General features: G+C 52.9%; 1 protein-coding gene across 2 annotated transcripts in view; it reads left to right on the top strand.

Annotated features, from left to right (window-relative positions):
• Positions 1 to 17084, top strand: part of LOC111855482 (A disintegrin and metalloproteinase with thrombospondin motifs 2-like) — a 116298-nt gene that overhangs the window by 30445 nt on the left and 68769 nt on the right. For both annotated transcript variants that reach the window (XM_023834522.2, XM_023834523.2), the window contains exon 3: positions 9062 to 9218. In XM_023834522.2, coding sequence (XP_023690290.2) covers positions 9062 to 9218 — 157 coding nt within the window. The remainder of the gene's footprint in view (positions 1 to 9061; positions 9219 to 17084) is intronic.

Here is a 17084-nt window from a genome sequence, read left to right as displayed (position 1 = left end):
ATCCTGGTTCTGCTGGCAGAAGCTACACTGAGCAGCAGGTTGCTTCCAGGCTCAAAATTTCTAAGACAGTAGTACCCAAGAACAAGGTGAAGCAGGAGACACAGGGATTGACCAGAAACCAGCCAGGTAGAGGGCTGAAGTGACTTTCTAATGCCAGAGATGACTGTCAACTTATCCAACAGTGCCTCATGAATCAGAGGTTGACACCGAGTGACCTTCAAAAAGGATGGGAAACATTAAGTGGTGTGAAGTGCAGAGCTGGGGCATTTCGTAACAGGCTCGTAGAAGGAAGACTGAAGAGCCATAAAGCAAGGAAGAAGCCCTTCATTAATGAGAAGCAGGCTGGAGTTTATGAAAAATGTATATTTTATACAGAAGCATACAGTACCTATAAATTAAGAAATGAGTGAAACAAAAAAAATTGATGTGGTCTCTTAATTTTTTCCAGAGCTGTATATGATGTATGTTGTAGCTTTTAATTATGCATTTACACTCACCTAAAGGATTATTAGGAACACCATACTAATACGGTGTTTGACCCCCTTTCGCCTTCAGATCCGCCTTAATTCTACGTGGCATTGATTCAACAAGGTGCTGAAAGCATTCTTTAGAAATGTTGGCCCATATTGATAGGATAGCATCTTGCAGTTGATGGAGATTTGTGGGATGCACATCCAGGGCACGAAGCTCCCGTTCCACCACATCCCAAAGATGCTCTATTGGGTTGAGATCTGGTGACTGTGGGGGCCATTATAGTACAGTGAACTCATTGTCATGTTCAAGAAACCAATTTGAAATGATTCGAGCTTTGTGACATGGTGCATTATCCTGCTGGAAGTAGCCATCAGAGGATGGGTACATGGTGGTCATAAAGGGATGGACATGGTCAGAAACAATGCTCAGGTAGGCCGTGGCATTTAAACGATGCCCAATTGGCACTAAGGGGCCTAAAGTGTGCCAAGAAAATATCCCCCACACCATTACACCACCACCACCAGCCTGCACAGTGGTAACAAGGCATGATGGATCCATGTTCTCATTCTGTTTACGCCAAATTCTGACTCTACCATTTGAATGTCTCAACAGAACTTGAGACTCATCAGACCAGGCAACATTTTTCCAGTCTTCTACTGTCCAATTTTGGTGAGCTCGTGCAAATTGTAGCCTCTTTTTCCTATTTGTAGTGGAGATGAGTGGTACCCGGTGGGGTCTTCTGCTGTTGTAGCGCATCCGCCTCAAGGTTGTGCGTGTTGTGGCTTCACAAATGCTTTGCTGCATACCTCAGTTGTAACGAGTGGTTATTTCAGTCAAAGTTGCTCTTCTATCAGCTTGAATCAGTCGGCCCATTCTCCTCTGACCTCTAGCATCAACAAGGCATTTTCGCCCACAGGACTGCCGGAAACTGGATGTTTTTCCCTTTGCACACCATTCTTTGTAAACCCTAGAAATGGTTGTGTGTGAAAATCCCAGTAACTGAGCAGATTGTGAAATACTCAGACCGGCCCGTCTGGCACCAACAACCATGCCACGCTCAAAATTGCTTAAATCACCTTTCTTTCCCATTCTGACATTCAGTTTGGAGTTCAGGAGATTGTCTTGACCAGGACCACACCCCTAAATGCATTGAAGCAACTGCCATGTGATTGGTTGATTTAGATAATTGCATTAATGAGAAATTGAACGGGTGTTCCTAATAATCCTTTAGGTGAATGTAGATATTATGGTGTTAGAGAGTTTGGGTTCTGTTCAGTCAATATATACCAGTATTGAATTTTTAAAATTATTTAAAACACTAGTTCTCTTTATAGGTGAGTTAATGCCTGAACAGAAAGACACACCGATACGTAGCCTATCGATCGATATTTACTGTTAGTATGTTTAAGGAACAAGTGTTTGTGAGACATTTGCAGTTTAAATTATACTTGTGCTCTGGATTTATTATTAATCAGTATTAATAATTTATGTTATTTCCTTTCCATATTTTTCTTACGAATATGTGTACCACAATTAAGCGGTAATGTGAGTGTGTTTTCAGCACAGATTAGCCCTTAGTAAGGTTGATGTGTTAAATGTCAGGGGATGAATGACATTGCACTGGCGTGGCGATGGATTTCAGTGGCCTGACACTGGAGTAGGAATATGAAGTGTACCTACGCTGTGTGTTTGTAGGGAGGCCGTCGTGAAAGGTCAGGGAGTACGTGCAGCGCCTCCTGGTGGCCATCCGTTTGCTGGCGCCCCAAGCCGAGGCTCGTCTGGGTCGCATCAGGCCGCCGTGCCTCGTCTTCATGCCGCCAATTAGTCACACTCCCCCTCTGTTAATTAGCCGAATTTATGTGGAGCATCCACTTGAGCGACTGGGAAGCACACCTCAGATGCCAGGGGCAGATCCTGTGATCCATGAGCTGCTTCTGTGTTGGGGGGTGGCGGGGGGGGGTTATGCCTTCGACTCGCATGAGGCGGCTTCATCCATGCAGCAGGATGCCCCGACCGCTTCATCGAGACCTGCTCTGATTCCTCTCCATGCCGCCCACCAATCCCCCCCCCTCCCTCCGGGTGTCACTCTCCCAGCGAAGGGGGTTGGTGGGTTTCTTGCTGTTGCTAGGATACTGGGGCCAGGTTAGGGCGTTTCCCATGGAGTCGGGCACCATGCTGCACGCTAGACACCACATAAATATCTCAGCTTGCTGGGTTCCTTCACGAATAGGCCCTTCTGCCTGTCGATTGGCGGCATTTCCGTTCCAGAAATACTGATAAATAAATAAAAAGTCTTGGCGAATTGCTGACTGTCAGATTCCAGGTTGGGAGTTTTGCCCGGTGTGTGGCGAGAGCTGGGGCCACTGATCGAGGGACATTCAGAAACACCAGCCCACCGACACATTCTTCCCCCATATGCACCCAGATCAGTAACCGACTCTTAAGTCGGTGCAGGTTTCATACTGGGGTTGAATACCGTGTTTGCGTTGCTGTTAAACAGGTTGAGAGAATCCATCCATCTCCCCAGGGATCAGATCAATGCTTTCCTGCACAGAGCACCTCAGGTCTCTGTGTTTCAGCATTTGTTCCATCGGGTCTCAGACGTCAGAAATGGCCTTGCACAGCACCAGCTAATACCACACTGCCACTGTGTAGGAAGTGCCACCCTGTGCCAGAGATGCTGCACCGTGCAGCACAAACCACCCTGTGCAGGACATGCCACTCTGTGCATCTCTCTGCTGATCATGCCAATCTGTGCAGGACAAACTGCTCTTTACAGCTCTATGCTGGGCACTCCAATCTGTGCAGGACACGCTGCTCTATGCTACATATGCCATAATGTGTAACTCTGTACTGGACATACTGCTCTGTGCAGCACTGTGATGGACACGTTGATCTGTGCAGGACACGGTACTTTGTGCTATACATGCCACTCTGTGTAACTCTGAGCTGGACACGCTGCTCTATGTAACATTAGCCGGTCTGTGCAACACAAGCCACTCTTTGCAACTCTGCGCGGGACATGCAGCTCTGTGTTGGACACACTGCTCTATGCAGGACACACTGGTCTATGGCGCTCTGTGAAGGACATACCGCTCTGTGTACGATATGCCGCACTGTGCTGGATGCCGCTCTCTTCAGCTCATGCTGTTCAGTTGGCATTCTCTAGAACTCCCCTTTCTTTAAGTCACAACATGACCCCTGAACGTATGTACGTCCCACTGCTGGTCCCTCGACGACTGCTGATCCCCACTAATGTATATAACATCCCTGCCATAGGAGTGAGACCTACAGAACCATTCAGGTGCTGTCCTGTTTGTCCTCCACTCTGCAGTCATGCTGTGCTTTCTGCTCTGCTTTCCAGAAATATTCCCTATAACAAATAAACAAACTTTAGACTGAGAACGACCCCCTCTTGCTTCACACAGATCCTCATGCTGGGCTTTTTCGGGGCAGGTGGGGTCACATTGGGAGGTGGGTCACAGCACCACTGATCACATGGGTCCCGGTTCCTGGCCCCTCCATCATCATGTGCTTCCCTGGCCCCCGCCAGCCAGGGTACTTTCAGTGCTTTGGCCTGATGTCCTGGCTGGAGTTGAGTCCGGAACTTTCCACGCCATGTATCACTGTTAAAGAAGTGATACTAGTGATCTGAGAGGCAGAGAAGGTAAAGGAAGAAAGAGAGAGGGAGAAAGAGGATGGGAGATACAGAAAGAGGAAGGGAGGGCTGCAGCATTAATCAAGATGAAAACAACTCCTCACAATAACATGTTATTCGCCCAGAAACGTTCAGCACACCTGTCATGCATCTGGCCCTTGCCCCCCCGCGCAACCCTGGCTCAGAACATCTGGCAGATGGTGGAGGACCGCCAGCGGAGGGGCGCCTATCTCCAGATGTGGCCTCGGCATTGGAGCCCATCTGATCTGCGCGTGGTGAGAGGCCAGCGTGCCTGCATGCATCCGTCAGGCACCGTCTCCCCCCTCATGCCGCTGCCTCTCTGAGCTGAAGTCCCCCACTTCAGTCACACACACCTAATGGACCCTCCCGTGCTGAAACCTGCCAATTACACAGGAAGTCAATAGCAAAAAGCATGGCTCCTACTCAAATGGCCGGTGTTCGGCTGTCGGATAATAACTGTGTGGTCTGCTGCAGTTAAGGGTGGGGGAGGGGCGCCCGATGGTCCCTCGGGGACGTTCCCCCTCATCCGCTGGGATGGATACGGGATTGAGGTACTAAGTCTCTTAGGGAACAAATCACAGGACATCTGCTGCCCGGATTGGGCTTAGAGAAATAAAATATGTTCGCAGTGAAATCGCAGGCATCCACTTCAGCAATCACTCAGAACGTGCGAGACCTGAAAGGGAGGGACCGGAACCCAGCGGAACAGTGGAACCCAACTGGGCCACGGATCAGGGAGACCTCGCTGACCTGACTCTGCTTTAAAGTGGTGTGGATAGGAGTGTATCTGTCTGTAAGGGAATGTGGGGTCTTTATGTGGGGCTTGTTGGGGAAATGGCGTATCTCAGTTTGAGACAGTCACTGGGATGCATCAGGGCATGACCCAAAAACACACACACACACACACACACACACACACACACACTGACCTGGGCATGACCCAAAAACACACACACACACTGACCTGGGCATGACCCAAAAACACACACACACACTGACCTGGGCATGACCCAAAAACACACACACACACACACACACACTGACCTGGGCATGATCCAAAAACACACACACACACACACACACACACACACTGACCTGGGCATGATCCAAAAACACACACACACACACACACACTGACCTGGGCATGACCCAAAAACACACACACACACACACACACTGACCTGGGCATGATCCAAAAACACACACACACACACACACACACACTGACCTGGGCATGACCCAAAAACACACACACACACACACACACTGACCTGGGCATGATCCAAAAACACACACACACACACACACACACACTGACCTGGGCATGACCCGCCCAGACGCACTAACCCCAGTGTGACTCACACGTTCACAGTTCTCATTTTTATGAATCCCAGCCCCATCCCACATAACTTTCACTCATAGCAGCTGGACTTGTAAAAGTTATTTGTTTTGTGGAGATGTCCCAGTACTGTCTGTTTTATTACTGTCATTCTGAGGACATTTCATCACACACACAACCAACCCCCTAATTTCAGACAGCCTACATTGTGATCCCCCCCCCCCCCACCCCCACGTACACAGACAGAAACACACACACTCTGACATTCTGCCCTGCGCCAAGATGTTGAGCTCTTTGGTTTCCCATTGCGACCATGCACTGTAGTTTGTGTGATGTCACCTTTTAATGAGTTTGTCCCCCTGTCTGATATTTGCGCCCTTGTCTGGTGCATTTGCCCCCCCTCCCCCCCCCCACCCACTCACACCTGCATGGTCAGCGTGTGCTGACTCCTCCCATAGCCAGGCACTCCTGGGAGACCATTGTGCCCCCCCAAGGCAGAAACAGATATGTAGCTACTCCCGTCTGCCCCCATGTTTTTTAATTATTATCGGCAGAGATGGGGGCACGTCGCACATCGCATTAAACACACCGGCCGCTCGCAGTCAAGGACGTTTCCGGATGCTGACCCCCCCGTGACGCTCTACTGGCGTCAGAGCCCTTCAGCGTCTGCATTTAAACATGAAGCAGCAGGGATCCGGAGCCCCCCCACGTCACTGCATAATGCGCAGTTTTAGCCACCAGCTTATACTGTTACTGAATTATGTTTAATTAATACCAGTGGTATAAATATCCCTGTTCAGGGGCAGTAGGGACTTAACGTCATAATGGCTCGGTCAGGATCGCGTAAGGTGAGCACCGGCTCCTTGTAGCCCCCCCCCCCCCAAGCCCATCTGAACTCGAAGTCCTGCTTCTCTCTCAGCCCTCGGCCTGAGACTGCAGGCGGGCAGCGGAGATCGAGGTCACAGCCCACCAGAGGTCAGAAACAGCAGCAGGCCGGGAGGCGGGGGTGTGCGTGCTGGGGGGGGGGGGGCATGCTGGGGTTGCTTCAGAGCAGCTGGCAGCGGGCGGCACTCTGCGGCCTGCATGCCATGTTCTGCGGCCGCTGTGTGAATGGCGGCTGGAGGAGACAGTGGCTTTATGGCGGCTGGTAATGAAGGGAGCAGCTGGGAATGAAGGGAGCGGCTGGGAATGAAGGCACTGGGGCTTATGCTTCCCTCTCAACAGACTGTTTGAAGCATAGCATAAGGACCAAAAATTTAATCTGATCCTCAAACATTTACAGGAGTTCCTCTTGTACCTACTTATCTTTCACTCCCTAACCAGCTCGTCATTTTACCCTCAGCCCTTTTGTGTTTTCTAATTCAGGTAAGTACCTCCCTCAAAGGTACAATAGCAGATCCCTCCTGTGTATTTCGGCTTCCCCAGCCATCTCCCACTAACCCCATTTCCCCAGTAATTCCAGTGGGGCGGCAGTGGCACTGGCTGCTCGGTCTCAGGCCGGGTCTTGGATGTTTTATTCATCGGATGCCTTTAAAAGCGGAAGCTTGTGCAGAGACGGATAGCCCCCCCTCTTTCCATCGACCCGGCTGCTTCCCGGAGCCTGGAAGTGCCACCCTCCCACACTTCCCCCCCCTCCCCAAGACCGTTACCCCCATCTCTAGACACAGGACCTTTGGCCTTGTGGGCTGCAGACGCTGAGCCTGGCCACGCCCACGCTGTCATTCCCCCTCTGTGCCCCGTCGGGCTGCCGCTGAGTCTGGCTGTGTCCCAGGCTGTGGGCTGACCCCCCCCCCCCCCCCCCCCCGATGGCGTCCCCAGGGGCTAACTTAACTCTCACAGTTAAGGGGTTAGTGTCAGAGGGGCAGATTTAAAGGAGGGGGACTACTGCCCCCCTGCTTCACCTCTCACTCCCTCATTGAATGCCTGAATAAAAGTAGGTGTGTGTCTTCCATACCACTTAACCAGCAGGGGGCAGCAGTGATCCCTGGTGCCTATCCTGGAGATGCCCTAGGCTGAATGCCATTCCAGCGCTGATCAGCACAGCAGGTCCTTTTTTTACCCAGAATCCCCTAGTCCCGAGCCACCAAGTCTGGGATGTGGTAATTCTGCATCTTCTAAGCAGAGAGATGGAATTGGGGAGCGTGGCGCCCGTGTGCCCGTGTGCCCGCAGCGGAGCAGCAGAATCGCATGACAGGGCGTGTTAGCGGCTGCTCTCGTGCTGACATTTTTATTTACGCCCTCCCCGAGCTCCCGCCCGGAGTCATGGCAGCAGAGGTGACAGACATCCTGCAGGGGTCATCTGACTGACGGTGCAGGGCATGCTGGGAGCAGACCGGGGCTTGGGGGGGGTCATATAAAAAAAAAAATACACAGGGCGGCAACCGGGGGGCAATAACCCTACTCCCTTAAACATCAAAAGCAGACCAGGAAGCAGACCAGCAGAATCACTGGCAGACTCAGATACAGTCCTGATGATGCCAGTATTGTGGGGGGTGGGAGTGCAGGGGCACCGCATGTTTGAGTGTGCATCTCGAAATCAGGGGGCTCCTACACTGTGACAAGGTGACCGTTAGCTAGGCAGATACTTGCAGCAGGACAGTGGGGCTGACTCACTGCACCTATGGGAGGCCAGTTGACGCATGTGAGGAAGGCTGCATCTCTCTCTCTCTCTCTCTCTCTCTCTCTCTTCACTTCTGGTGTGCTGACTCCCTCTTCAGAAGGTTCTGGTGCCGCGTAGCTCCACGTACGGACCTGGGTCATGTCCCTTTATTTTTGTTGCTCTTTGGTTGGACGTGGGAATGAATCCGCTGAGCTCCTGTCCAGACATCCCCCAGAGAGAAGGCGCTGCAGGGGTGGGGTGGGGGGGTATGCGGCTGGTGCTTGAGATGTCTGTCTGAGGTGCCCACGGATGGCCCCCGCTTGACTGTAGAGTCAGTGAGAAGTGGGAGAACAGCCCTAAACTGCGTTCAGGAGCTGGGGACGGCACCCAGCCTGGCCGCCTCCTCTCCCCGTGTCATAAACACCAGTCCCCATCCTGCAGGCCGTGTCCTCTTATCCTAACACAGTTTATTAACCCTAACCCCAAACGAACAGAGCAGAAATAGGTAGGAGCTGAAGTGTTTTTGATAAGCGTGTGAAAAAGGGGGTGTTTTTGCAGGGCATTCCCAGGGTGCTGCTTTTGTTTATCTGGGAATATTTTCTTCTTTATACTACCGAAACGTAAACAGAGGCATGCGCATGCATGCATGCATAAGTGGCACGTGTGGGGATGCACGGGCAGACGCGGAAGCTGGGGCACGCCCGACCGGCGGCGTGGATCATGTGGTGCGCGAGCCCAGCGGTGAGCGTCATTACAGCCGGCAGCTAATGACTCAGAGGAGATTGTTTGGGTGGCATCCTGGCACTTGCGAGCCCGCCGTCATTGTCGGAGCTCAGACGAGGCTTCGCCGAGACGGGGACGGGCGGGATTCACCTTTCATGGAGCACCTGGCCCCCTGACTGCGGGTTAAAAGCAGACGTGACTCCCCAGGCACGCTGAAGGGCCTAACATGGTCACCTCCCTTCTCCAGGCTGGCATGATTCGAACGGAGCAGGAGGAGTTCTTCATCGAGCCCCTGGAGCGGGGTGATCGCTCGGAGGAAGAGGTGGGCCGAACGCACGTCGTCTATCGCTCGGCTGCCGTGAAGAAGCCTCCAGCCAATCGCACAGCCGATTTCTACCCCCGAGGTCAGTCACTTCTCTGCTCCTTTACTTTGTGTGTTTTTTTGTGTTTTTTGCTTAAACCATATGCAGTATTAAATAGGTAATTTGAAGTTTAGCTGCTGTGTGTAAACTTCATATCACCTGCAGTCTCTGGTTTTATCGTATATGAAACAAACAAGCCACTGTCATGCTAAATTACATCCCTGTAACTGACATTAAAGAATAAACCTACTCAACTTTGATTTCCTTCAGAAATATTAAATGATACAAATTTGGTAACTTGTGCAACGATACTGTTTTGCATTTGTTTGCCTGGTCAGGCTGAAACTGTAGAAATATGCCCCAAGGTATGTGTGATAAAATAGCACGAAATGGAGACTTTATTTTGGGGACAGGACTCCAGATGGGGGGGGGGGGGGGGCGACACCTACGAACCGAAAGGGCTGTCAGGTTACTGATGGGCCTGGGAATGTTTTCTAAGGACAGGACACAAGAAGACACAGACTTGTGTAGAATTATGTGTGGCGCCCCCACATGGTGAAGCCCCTCAACTGCCATTTAGGATGCTGCCCTGGTGTTGTGCTGGCCGCGGTCAGCCCTCGGACACCCGCGCTGCCTCTCTCTGCCCGCGGTCAGCCCTCGGACACCCGCGCTGCCTCTCTCTGCCCGCGGTCAGCCCTCGGACACCCGCGCTGCCTCTCTCTGCCCGCGGTCAGCCCTCGGACACCCGCGCTGCCTCTCTCTGCCCGCGGTCAGCCCTCGGACACCCGCGCTGCCTCTCTCTGCCCGCGGTCAGCCCTCGGACACCCGCGCTGCCTCTCTCTGCCGCGGTCAGCCCTCGGACACCCGCGCTGCCTCTCTCTGCCGCGGTCAGCCCTCGGACACCCGCGCTGCCTCTCTCTGCCGCGGTCAGCCCTCGGACACCCGCGCTGCCTCTCTCTGCCGCGGTCAGCCCTCGGACACCCGCGCTGCCTCTCTCTGCCCGCGGTCAGCCCTCGGACACCCGCGCTGCCTCTCTCTGCCGCGGTCAGCCCTCGGACACCCGCGCTGCCTCTCTCTGCCTACGGTCAGCCCTCGGACACCCGCGCTGCCTCTCTCTGCCTGCGGTCAGCCCTCGGACACCCGCACTGCCTCTCTCTGCCTGCGGTCAGCCCTCGGACACCCGCGCTGCCTCTCTCTGCCCGCGGTCAGCCCTCGGACACCCGCGCTGCCTCTCTCTGCTCATAACGCTGCATCTCGTTTAGCTGCCTGTTTGTGGGAAGTAACTGGCAGACGGCACCGACCGCGGACCGCTCTCTGCTCTGGCCGCCCCCCTCTGCCCCCGTCGGCTCCAGCTGTCCATGCTCATACTGAGATTATACGTTACGGTGCCATCGTCCAGTTGTTCCAGCTGCTGCGGGCTGCGAGCTGCTTTGGGATTGGGTTTGGGTTTGGTAACTTTCCTATGCCTCGCTATAGGCGCATTGGGAACATTTTATTGGTTTTGTGCTGCTTTTTCCATCTGGCTGTCTTTACTGCACACAGTGACTGCCTGCTGATTCATACTTAAGGACATGTTTTTTTGCCCCCTCTTTTGAGTCCTAATATATTTATCGTTGGGGTTAGGGGTGGGGATTGAAAGTCACTGTGTTTGTATTTTTGGTCTTACGTCACTTGAGTGTGAACATCTATGCCTAAATTCTTGTGGAATCATGAACTACTTTAGCTGTTCTGGGTACAGTGGCTATAAAGGTGTAATGATTACAGTGTTGGTCTGGGCGGGGGGCATGTGGGACAGATTGTGTCTGATGGGAGACATAAGTGGGGCCATAATTTACACAGAGGGGCCAACCTTATCATTAGCCAATGATATGTTTCGAATCGGTGAGTAAAGGGGACACTCCTGGGACAGTCGTCTTTCAGCTGGCGACGGTGACCCTTGCCAAGTGAGAAGGCATGAATGCTCTTTGGGAGGATTACTGATCAGGGTGAGGCTACAGCCCACTCTCTCCAGGGCAGAAGATTCAGCTCACACCCTCCCCACTTGGATCTGGAATAGTCCTCGTCTTTTTCAGAGTGCCGTGATGTACAGTATACACGTCAACTGTAGCCAGCTGAATCATCTCTGGGAAACCTAGTGATTTCTTCAGTGTGTGAAACCCCATGTTCAGTGATTGCAGGTATGTCCCCCCCTCCCCACGGAGGTGACCGCCTGCTGCCTGCAGTGCCTCCCCCCCTGCTTCCGATGCCGGGGGCTGCCTTTCTATGCCTCCTGTCGCTGGGCTCGTCTCTTATCAGCAGGCCTTTTAAGGCCTGTGTCTCGTGTTCGCACATTCCACCGGAAAGTGCCCCCTCTCACGTTTCCACCCGCCTTTGTCATGTCGGCCTTTGCCTTCTCTGTTTGTATTTCCCTGGGAGATAATGTTCTTCAAAGCAGGAGAGGACGGAAGATTCCATGAGCGGGTGGGTGGTGAGCAGCCCCTCCCCCGCAGAGTCCTTCTCGTCACTCCCCTTGTCTTGGTTATAATGCTGTAGTGGTCTCCACGCCAACCGGCGCCTGGAGTGAAGGCGATTCACCATTACCTGGGTCTCCGTCGGGAGGGGCCCAGGGCGAAGGGCAAGCACAGTGTCTCACAGAGAGTTGGGGGCGGAGCTAGGCTTCCGCTCAGTCGGGAGCTTCCTGTGTGTGGGGCACGCCCGCTAACATCGTATTTCATGTTGTGTGTAATGGACTATTGAGCTGCAGAGGAGACGGACATTGCTCTCCACATAACTTAATTGGAGGAAATGGAGAACCTGGCGCCTTAATTATTTAAAGGGTTTCTCCGCTCTTGGGGCTCGTCCCCTAGCAGGTGTCCTGTGCCTCACCTTCAGTGTGACTTGGCTTGGGGTTCTGGGGAGGCGCTGTGGGTGCCAGGGCTCCGGTTCGGGTAGTGGGCAGTGAGCAGTTCTCCTTTCAGGCCCGTGGGTCCTGCAGCGGGCTGCGCCAGATGGCATGGTATCAACTCACCCTCCCCTGACAGTCATGAAGGGAGCCTGTCGAGCTTCGAACGAGGCCATATTTGCACTGCGGCGAGTGATTTATGTCGCGTGTCGGTTGTCTTTGCGGACGAGGGAGGTAGGTTGATCACGACAGGCCGTGGTAACGCACACAGGTAGCAGTGTGCCCGTGAAAAGTGCCTGATGGTACCTGTGGCTCTTCTCGAGGATGGATAATAAAGTGTCCGCCGCCGGACCTGGCACATAAATGGGAGTATCAGTCGTCACACATTTCAGGAGCTGTAGAGCATGAAGGGGTACCATCCATCCAAATGAGGTGAGTGTATCCCAGGAAGCTGAGGGTGCGCGGTAGGGGAGCACCCATGACCGGATGCTATTTGGGGCAAGCAGGAGGTTCCTCTGTATATATCCCCATTGACCAGCTTCGGCCATCACTTTTGGCGTTCAGAGGCTTAATCGCAGGCTCTCTGACTCTCGTCGCTCTCCAAGACCGTCCTTGACGGGGCCACAACATAAACAGCGAGAGCCGGGCACTCGATGGCCACATGGACGGACATGGGCGCGGCGGGAGGTGGGAGGGTTATTGCTCCAATGGCACGGCCGGCTGCCTAATGAGGCGGGCCAATGGGCGCCAGTGAGGACGGACAAGTGCATGTTTGCACTCGGATAATAAGGACAGATGGATCTATTCTGAGGCGTCTACTCCACAACATCTAATAATAAAGGAACAACAAGAGGATATGGGGAACGTGTCAGGGTTTCCATAGAAACCAACGCCGTTGATCTCGGGATGGAGTCAGATTCGAGCAGAGTTAGGCAGGTCTGCAGACAGACTGAGCGACGCCGGAGCGCGGGGCGCACCTCCAGTGTGTGCTCCTCAACACACCCACCTTCACTGGCGATACACAGCTACACCTGTGCGCACACACATCCTCGCACTGCGCCGCTGTCTTTTGAAGCTGCCTGTTAGCTAATGAAAAGCAGGAACCGGATCGATGTCGCGGTCTGGGACGCCCACCATGGGCAGAGGCACAATTACCCAAGTGCCCCGTTCGCCGGGCTTTCCCATGTCCGACCTGCTGTTTCCCTAGAGCACGCTCTGCAAGCAATACAGGGGTTTATCAGAGCTGCTGTTCTGTCTGTCGATAGTTGGTCACCTGTGTTTCATCTCATCCCTCATCCTCCTCTCCTCCGAAGATCTTCGACACCAAGCCGTCAGGGTTATTGAGATAAACAGCCGTACATGTCTGGGACGAGGGACAGCACGATACGGAGATGATGGAAGGGACTGGATACTCTATTATGTCACTTTCTTTGCTATCGTTATCTTTGTGGTTGGGAGTCATCTTACGGCACCTTTGTGTTAGAGCGAGTGACTGACAGCGAGGGGGAGCGCGTCTTTGTGGGTGTGTGTACGCGACACGCAGGCGGGACTGGAAGACGGATCACCGAATGCCTCTCCTGGCCCCGGTGACGGCAATGAAACGCTGCAGGACCCTCGTCTCCAGCAGGGGGAGTCAGTTTGCGATGAGTCAGGTTTGACAGAGCAGGTCGAAATGCTGCGGTTTGTGAGCTGAGCCCCGGGAATGTTGAGGGCCCACAGTGAAGTAACCTAATGGGGGGAGTGACAGCACGGCCCCCCCAGCGGGGGCAGTTTTATATCGGCTAATGTGACGTCCTGGAAGAGGCTGTTAATTCCAGCTCAATTCTAGGATGAGAACCATGGTGTAGGGCTGGTTCGGATCACAGGTTTGTCCTGAACATAAGCACTTCCGTGCTGAGCTGTAGCTCTGCCCTGTAGCTCTGTCCTGTCGTGCTGCCCTGTAGCACTGCCCTGTGGTGCTGCCCTGTAGCCCTGCCCTGTAGCGCTGCCCTGTAGCTCTGCCCTGTAGCTGTGCCCTGTAGCTGTGCCCTGTAGCACTGCCCTGGTTTTTGCAGGACACCCATGGGAATTCTATAACAGTAGCTGTTGCCATGACAAATCTAGAGCAAGGTCATAGCCCCCGTGGTGCACGCCACCACCGCGGGGACTCCTCCAGCCTGCCCCAGAGCTGGACCCCATCCGACTGGAGTGCAATCTGGTCTGGGATCAGAACAAGGAGCAGGGAGGATGCAGGGCTGAGTTGCGGCACTCTGGTATCTGGAAGCTGATGACAAAGGAAACATATTGTGGGTTTAAGAAAAGGTTGAGTGGTTGTGGAGAGCGGAGAACAGACTTGAGGATAGGTGTTATTAACATATCCTGCTCAAAGACCGAGGAGACAGACTGGGGGGGGGGTTGTTATTGAGCTAGAGACCCAGAGCTCCACACAGCCAAGCATAAGCACACAAAAACATAATATTCATCCAACAGTCGCCTGCAAGCAGTGTATTCTGTCCGAGCCGCTGTCATGGTTACGGTACAACTGGGTCTCAAATGTCAGCCATACACCGTATGTTCAGAAGGCGGTTGCAGGCAGACCCCCCAACCCCCCTCCCTGCCACACACACATACAGGCGTGGCTCCCAAACGTCCCCCCGCACGCTGCCTTGGGACGGAGTGTGACAGGTAGCATCAGGGCAGGGGACGACTGCCGAGGCCTGAGGCATGCTGGGAGTGTCGCGGACAAGCAGACGCAGCAGTGGGGACACGGGAAGGCAGATGGTGCACTGGGGGGGGCGTTTTCCAGATGCCTTCACCTGTGGCGCGACGGCTCTGCCCACAAGCCTGCGCGCTAACAGCAGGGGCACCGTCATGTCCGCCGCTTGCTTAGTGCCAGTTCATGTTAGCAGTTAACTGTAGCTGTACTTTCATGCACGCGCCCTCGACAACGCTGCCAATTTTCTGTTTTTCATTCTTCTGTGCCGTTAATTACGCTACATGTTACAGGAAAAATTCCCGAGGGCCAGCCGGTTACAGTAGCCGCACCTCGGGGGGGGGGGGGGGCTCTGCAGGACGCTGTCCCACCCCCCTGGATTCTTTGGTCTCTCCTCGCTAATCCCCACCCCCACACTGGCTTTCAGAAACCTGCTCTGGTGTTTCTCAGAGAATCACAGTAACCTGAAAGGGACTCTGAAGCGTGTGAAAGCGAAGCGCGGTGATGTTTGGGCTTTTCGGCTGTAATGTTCCCCGAAGGCCATTAGAGGGGAACCCTTACCTGCAAGTCACTTCTTATTTGGGTCTTTTGCGTTTATTGTCGGTCCTCGACGCCAGTTAAACCTTCACTAACCTCCTCCAGGACCCTGGCGTCTTGTAGTGCTGGTGTTGTCAGATGCTTTGTTGAATGTTAATTTTTAGAGATGGTGTTGGAACAAACACACACAAACAAGGAGAACGTGACATAACAGTGAGGATCCCTGCAGCGGGACCACATCTGTATCCTCTGGATAGTTGGAACTGTCTGGTCTTCAGGACTAAGATAAACAGAAAAGTTTGAATCAACAGGTGTTTTGCTTTAAAATTAGCAGTTAAAAAATACATATAATTTGTTAACTTCTTCTGGTAGTCACGATATTTGTGTAGTTTTTGTGGCACTCGGATAGCACACCTCAAAGTCGCATACTCCGCAAATCCTGTAACCATGTCAAGAGAGCGTCATACTCTTGTTTTTCCATCTCCTTGGAACGTCGCAAAATGTTGACATTTCAGCCAAAGATGGGCGTGAGGCCCCAGTTGGCATTCAGGCTTTGAGCAGTCAGATGCACGCACTGCCCCGCATCTACAGAAACCTGCCAAGAGCCATCTGGGCTCTGGAGCAGTGTCAGCGAGCCTGGGAACATTGTACAGCCTCTTTTTTATTTTGTAGGTATTTTAGCATGTGGGGAAATTCAGAGTGTTGCCATCTAGTGGACAGTCCCTGCCAGTGTCCCCCTTATTTGTACCACCCACAGTCTACGTGGCTTGAAGACAGAGGTACAGTATGACCAAAGCCACCCAATCAGCTGGGTGCCTCAGCCACTAGTCATCATAGCAACCTGCATTCCAGCTGCCGTTTCCAGTACCAGGGACTCTGAGTACCCTGTGTGCAGTTGGGATGAAGTCAGGGTTGAGGAAAGAGGACATTCTTTGTAAAGTGACTGCACACATGGCTTTGATTGGAAGTTCACCCTGAACCCCAGCATTCCGGCTCGATGCTGTAGATTTTGGCCATTCCCATTTGAGTGTTTTGTTTCCCCAGTATGGTTCCACTATCCTGCAGTCCAGGCACCGTAGGGTTCAGATCATCTGGATTTTCTGCTGTGGGTCTCATCCATGCACAGGCAAATATGCCACAGTCTTGCTGACCCCCAATGAATTCAGTGTGTTGGATGCAGGGCTGAAAGCGCCCATGCGGTGTGGGGGGGCGTCGACCAGCTACTGCGGAGCAGTCAAGGGAGCCGCTGTCAGTCACTCAAGTGACTGTCCTTCTCCCTGGGGGGGCTCTTTATGTCCTCTGTCTCCATTTCCAAATTGCTGTCTTGAGCAGATTTCTGCCAGGAGAGCATGCTGTTTAGTTCAAGCTGTGGTTAAGTAATTCTTGTTGGTGAGAGCATTTACTAATCCTTGTGTTCGAACTTTCCTAACTCTGGATTTATGTGTTTTTTTGTGCCTAATACACCCTTGGAATAACCCAAGCCTCATTGTGGCTGTCATCCCCCTTCGCCTCAGTCTGGACCCGGTTTCTGCCTGACAGCACTTCAGAAACAGTGACATTCTACCAAAGAAATAATGCAATTAACTATTTTTATTTTAATTTTTTTGTTTTTTTTTGGTACTCTGAAGGTTATTTTCTTAGCAGTCATAAGTACTGGTTACTAACTTTTACAACCATAGCAAATGAAGAGTGAGAGAGTGGCGTAGAGAAGGATGGTGAGACATTCCATAGATGAAAGCAGGAGTCAAGTCGTCCAACTCTTAAAAATCATAATTCATCCGTGGAGGGGGCGCGGGAG

Source organism: Paramormyrops kingsleyae, chromosome 10, assembly GCF_048594095.1.
Source record: "Paramormyrops kingsleyae isolate MSU_618 chromosome 10, PKINGS_0.4, whole genome shotgun sequence".
In the NCBI taxonomy this organism is placed as follows: domain Eukaryota; kingdom Metazoa; phylum Chordata; class Actinopteri; order Osteoglossiformes; family Mormyridae; genus Paramormyrops; species Paramormyrops kingsleyae.
This window is presented reverse-complemented; position numbering and strand designations above follow the sequence as displayed.